Raw genomic sequence first — 6,574 nt, forward strand, 5'->3', positions numbered from 1 at the left:
AAGCAAACACAATGATAAGCATACACTATTTGGTGTATGAAACCATCATTAATTTGTCATTCCAAACACACTTCATGTGATGAATCTAAAAAATGATTAAAAAAACTTGTGGCAAATCAGTTCTTCGGTTAATGTGTACAATGTTCAATAAGTAAACAGTCACTGAAACTGCTACTCCATGTTTAACATGCAGGACATTATCTCTGAGTGATTTATATGAAACTAGTAGCATGAACGAAGTATGTCAGAAGTTGGCATGGCAGTCAAAGCTAGTTATAACAATATAAAAATTGCAAGATTGTGATTAATCAATAAAGTCAATATGTATTAGTTGACATTTACCGTTGACATATGTGAGGGCTGTTTGGTCCAGTCAGACACAAAATTAAAACCACAGTGAAAATCCAATGGAGTTTTGCGCAGATGTGTTGCACAGTATCTCGTGTGCCCATTGATTGCGTCATGTCACACATACCAGTTTTGAGAGAACATTGAGCATTTAAATATGTCTAAAAGAATAATGTCTCCCACCAAGTGTGAAGTGCATGCTGCCATTCAATTTCTTCATGTTGAGGGCTGCAGAGTAGCTGACAATAATAGACAAATGAGTCACGTGCATGGTGAAACTTCCATTAGTGACAGCAAAGTGTGGCAATGGTGCAGGAACTTTGAAGCAAAACATGCAGATATTCATGATGCAGACAGTCAGAGAAGGAAGCAAATATCAGCTGATAATTTTGTTCGGTGAATGGGTTGGGTTATTTGAGAAAAATCATAGGTTCACAGTGTCTGTGTTCAGCAATTCATTTCCTGAAATTTCAATGTCAGCTCTTTATAACATTGTGAGTGAGAGACTTCAGTCCTGCAAACTCCATGTGAGATGGTTTCCCAATATGCCATCTGACCATCACAAAACAAAGCAAGTGGATGGCACCTTATTGTTTGTCCAGCACTATCATGATGAAGAGAAGATATTTTGAACAAATATGTCATAGGAGCAAGACATGGGTCCGTTTCAAAAATGAAGAAAAATAAGAGCAATCCAAACAGTAGATGTCTTCTCACTGCCCAAGCAAACCAAAGAAGTGCAAGCAAAGCTCCATGAGAAAGTGAATGATTACCATGTTCTGGGACCAAAAAGGAGTTTTGTTGGTGGAATTCATGGAATGTGGCATGACCATCACTCAGCTTCATACAGCATGACTCTTCAACACCTATGAAGGATAATATGCAACAAGCAAAGAGTAACATTATCATCAAGCATAGTCCTCCCTCACGACAATGCTTGAGTGCACACTGCAGCTGCAACAAAGGCACTCAGCAGTGTTTTTGAAGGGAGGTGTTGGGTTGGCAAGATAGACATCATTTTGACACTGATAATGAGTTACAGACCAACATAGAGAATTGGCAAAAAGTGCATGCACCTGCTGTCTAGGGCAAGGGAATTGGAAAGTTTGTACTATGCTATGACAAATGTCTAACTTGAAGCAGCGACTATGTAGAGAAGTAGCCAAGAGGTATATTTAAATGTTGCAGATAAAACATTTTTCATTTTCACTGTGGTTTCCATTTTGTTGCCAGTTGGGCTTCGAAGAAAACAAGAAGAAAAAATAGCCCTTTCAGAAACAAAATGACTAGTGTATCTCAGTTAAAATAGCACTAGTAATCTTCATTTTAGAGAATCAACTGTAACAAAATACTGATGTGCCTGAATGAAAGTAAAAAAAGGTGTAAGCTAGCGGGTAAAGTACTGCTGGCATAGCATCTAGCTGTGAATTTTTCTTGCAGATGTGCTCGTTGTTCAAAATACTGATGGCCTGTATCTTGATAAATAAATTTTCAAGGAATGAATTGAAACTGACAAAATGTGCTAATGCTGTGGTTTTAAATGTAAAAAATTCATTTGAAAATTTATAGGAGGAGAAAGACTGGCCTGTACACTTTTCAGTGATTGCAGACTCATATCACTTGAAAGTGTTAAGGTTACACTAAATTACATGTGTGTGTTTCATCTTAATCATTTAGTGGCCATTGTGATTACATTTGTGTGAATCTTTTAGAGAGGCTACAAAAATAAGACTGTAGATTTATTTTAATACTGAGATGTAAGTCACAATATGATACAGTTAAGGAATTTTGAAATTTGTATGCTTAAGGATACAGGGTACTTATAAAAGGTGGAAAAATTGAAAGTTTTTTATGACTTTATTAAATTCTATAGCCTTTCTTCATTACATTGATATATAGATTATAAGGCTTCAAATGAAAAATGACCTATATATACCAAATTTTAAAGTTACGGTCACATATGCCGCCATGCCCCCTTCATTTCTGTTACAGAAAGCAGTATTATTTTGAAAAGAAATGTGAACTTTCTGTTTCCAGCGATTACACATATGATACATTTTATATGTAAGGTGTGATATTTTTTTAATCCTTGTAATATACGTAAGAAGTGGAATTAATTAGGTCTAGTATCTCAGCCGGCATGTCATGCAAATCTGGTAAAAATTTGGTCTCCTTCAAATGTATAACATTGGATTAAATGGTACCTCAGTTTCATGCACCAATCTGAATTGGCGATTTTTGACAGATGTGCTACTCCATACACATTCTTCATTCTCCAACAGATGTCTATCAGTGTTTCTCCTTTGTCTGCCAAGAAAAGAATAACAGCACATTGGTCCTGTTTGGATGCATTTGGTAATAAAGTCACCATAATTTACATTTCCACATTTACCACATGCACATTGGAAAGATGCGAGTGTCACACTAATCCCTTGCCTAGATGCCCGTGTTTGTATACCAGCATTGGAATCACATTATGTGGCATATACGCTGCAGCAGTACCCTCAAATGAAAAATTTCCATAGCCTCTTATATCACAAATGAGAGTAAATGACTGACATTTTCTGCAGACAAACATGTGTCTTGGCATCTCAGGGAATAAGTAGTAACAAATACCCCCTTAAATACAAGTCACAGACTCGTTATGACTATGAATAGTAAAATAATTAGTGATGGCTGCAGATTTTGTTATTGGTGGTAACGTTGCTTTATTTATGGAAAGTATGATTAAACGAAATATAAAATTTGCTTATAAATGTCATATTGTCTTTCTAAAAATTGTATGTGTGGATTAGTAGTAAAATAAGCAAAAGTGGCCAGAAAAATTGCAGTCTACATGTGCTGTTGGTAACCTCACCAAGAGGAAAATTTTCTGTGTGATGTTTACTGCTTTCATATCTTACTATCTTTTTTTCAGAAACATATATTTCTGTTTGCAGGTGTGAGGTTGCTGCTGGAAAAGCAATTGACAAAAAAGACCACATTGATACAACAGGTTTTCACATTGAGATGGGGACAGCACAGTTTGGAGCATGGGCGTCATGGGCATGCTGGGTGGGGCTCGCTGTTTTAGCACTTCTAAAAATGTGTCGTTACCACCAGATTGAAAATATGAGAGTTAGTATGTTCCGTGAACGTCAAAGACTGGTGAATGAAAATGCTGCTACTCTTGATCGGACAGATGACAATGGATCAAAGCCTTCCACATTGTCTAGGGCATAATATTTGTGATGTAAAGCAGTTTTAAAATGTGTTTATTAAGAATACTTTACTGCAACAAATTTGTTAAAAGATGTTCATAAGTAATGTTTAACACAAAAATTGACACAAGTAGGCAGAGTAAAATCAAAGACCTCGAGTATTTAACAACTTGCACAGCAATGTCAGTTATAAACTCGTGTGAACTAGTTAGCCCCAAAATTTGGACATAACCCCTAGTATGTTTAAAGAGTATAAAAAATAAGAAGAATGAACATATCATTGAGTAAAAGTGCAGTTGGAACAGTTTCAATTTAGAATTAGGAAAACTCCAGACATAATTATAAAAATGACACAGTTATAAAACTATCACTGGTTATTTGTTACATAATTCATGTCATGCTATCCATGCTGAACTGAATTGTTTGTTGGAGTACAGAAAAGAATAAAGTTTGCTTTAATGAGGCAAAAGTAACTGTGTGTGACATAGATAATTTTCAGTGTTAAGCTATTTTAATAGGCTAACTAATTTGATATCCTACAAAGTGTTTGTTCATATTTCAGTTTTTGTAATAAACGTCTGAAAATCTGTTATCATTTTTTACCTGCATTTGTAAGATTTCAGTTTGCACATTGCACTGTATTTAAAATTATTGGTGTGTTTACTGAAACTGATAGGCACATAGTTTTTGAACAGGAAATGATGCGTTAAAACATTCATGCTTATCTTTACATATTAAACCTTTCAGACCTGGTTTTATTTATTTATTTGGGGGGGGGGGGGGGGGGGAGAAAGACTTTTCTTTTAATACTCTAATGCTCTTAGGTGCTTAACACGCGATCTAGTGTTTTACAAGCAATGTTTACAAAAATATATTCACTTATTTTCTAAATATACTCTGTTTCCCAATTGTGTACACTAGGTCTCAGTCAACAAATATCTTACTTTTATTTACGTAACCTTGCAGCATTGTTTTGCACACCAGCAGCCGTTTGCAATACAGCTTTTCACATCCCAGGCTGATGTATAGGCTTGGGAATGGTCTACAGGCTGTGCGGACATCTTGTGCAGGAAGCACACGCTGTGTGGAATGGGAACTTTGTCATTATAGGTCCAATGACCAGTCGTGTTACAGAATTCCTCACAAAATCGTCCAGGACTTTTGAGTTCTGCCAGTTCCTAAAGGGTTAAAAGTGTCCATGACTGTTGAATGAGCTATTATATTATTCTCATTCACTGCAAAAGTCCATGGTTAATAACTTCCTGAATTGCACTGGATTTGTGTGTAAACCTTTTACTTTTTGTAATAATAGTCCAACACACATGATTCCCCCCCCCCGTATTTAAGCATAAAACTCTATGCCAAACAAATACCTCCGTCATTAAGCCAAGACAGAGCATAAAGCTGACCAAATATTGTTCTTAACTAAGCATATGGTTGTAGCCATGATCACTTGTATAACTTTTTAACAATGAGAGGATGTTTACTCCTTTCTTAAGATATAACTACAGTTTTATAACCCAAATGATTTCTCATGGTTACACTGCAGTTTTGCTTGACAACACTAAAGCATTTACAATCATGACTTTTATCAACATTTTCCTTCCTAGATGAAATTACCAAAGATTCCTCATTTAGCTTAATTTTACATTTTTTTCTTTGGATTTGACATTTGCCCACAAGAACTAGAATAATAATTAGTATAATCATATTTCCAATAAATACAACTCTTCAAAATTTTATATCTTTGTGGAAATTATGTGAATCATATGATATCAACAGTACAATGTTCTACATATTCCTGTTGTGATGCAGCCTCTCATGGTGAACCTTCCTGAAGACAAAGTCCTAAGGTAATTACAATGTTTTCCCAACTGTGTTTGTAAGAATACCTGTCTCCTACACTCATACTCTGGTTAGCACTTGCTAGCCAGCGAATCTGACATTCTAGAATATATCAATTTCTTGAGGGACAGAAGCATTGTCAAGCTGCACCAGCACTGTTCCAGTACATAAAGAGCAGGCTTGTTAGTAATTAGGTGTTGGGAGGTAGAAATGTTGATTTTATCATAAAGATTGGGATTGGTTGCGATGAAGACTGTGTTGAGAGAGAGAACTGTATTAAAGAAGTTAAGTAGTTATTAGACAGAAGCAGCGAGTGGTAGCCTTTCCAGTGTGAATAGAGCTGAAGTTACTGATTAGAATTTTCTGAATTAATGTGCTATAGGAGACTATAGTAAAGGTTGAAACTGGTGTCGATGAAAATATTAAGATTAATTAAATGGTAATTTCTGTGGAATGAAAAATTATCAGTGTAGATTAAAAAAGTGTGTGTGCGGAAGGCGTAGGTAGAACATTAACTGTTAGGAAGCAATAAACCAACGAGGGAACTGCCCAATCCAACATATCAAAACCTGTCCTGAATTTTTAATACAGGAAAAAACACAATGTCAAAATTTTAGCTGCTAAGACACACTGCAAGTAATTTTAAAAAATGTTTAAATTTGCCAAATTCCTAATTCTCCAGGGGCCAGGGAAAGGTACATCTCTGCTGTAGCTATAGCATATAGAGCATCTGGAACACAGCAAGTACACATCTGTGATTGATGGCACATCAGTAAGCAGATAATATGGCACAACCCAATTGTAATTTGTAAAGAGAATTTCATTTTTCGTTGGTAGTTTCCCTGACACAGTTATTCACAGTTATTTGTTCAAATTTGCAACTCATTTAAAATCCATTATAATTAGCAGTTGCCTTTGTCATATCTGTAAGTGTTGACAATGGAGATAAAATTGAATTAATTTTCCTTGTAATTTCTTGGCATATGTTTGCTAGTAGCATCTGTCTTTGTGTTGGTTCCCGAGTTTCACAGTGAAGTGGTTTACAATTAATGTTTTCAACCTTCTTCTTCTTCTTCTTCTTCTTCTTCAATAGTGCTACAGCCCTTGGTGAGCCTTGGCTTCTTCAACAATCTTCTTCCACACTTCTCAGTTATTTTCTGCTCTTCTCCACCCCTGGACTC

The 6,574-nt window shown here is 35.7% G+C and overlaps 1 protein-coding gene across 1 annotated transcript in view; it reads left to right on the top strand.

Moving 5' to 3' along the window:
- The window catches only part of LOC126267137 (transmembrane protein 179), a 43,870-nt gene extending 39,730 nt beyond the window's left edge, over nucleotides 1-4,140 (top strand). The window contains exon 4 of the mRNA XM_049972061.1: nucleotides 3,288-4,140. Within this exon, the coding sequence (XP_049828018.1) occupies nucleotides 3,288-3,570 (283 nt within the window). The 3' untranslated portion in view covers nucleotides 3,571-4,140. The remainder of the gene's footprint in view (nucleotides 1-3,287) is intronic.
- The last annotated feature ends 2,434 nt before the right edge of the window (nucleotides 4,141-6,574 follow it).

This window comes from Schistocerca gregaria, chromosome 4 (genome assembly GCF_023897955.1).
Source record: "Schistocerca gregaria isolate iqSchGreg1 chromosome 4, iqSchGreg1.2, whole genome shotgun sequence".
NCBI lineage: Eukaryota > Metazoa > Arthropoda > Insecta > Orthoptera > Acrididae > Schistocerca > Schistocerca gregaria.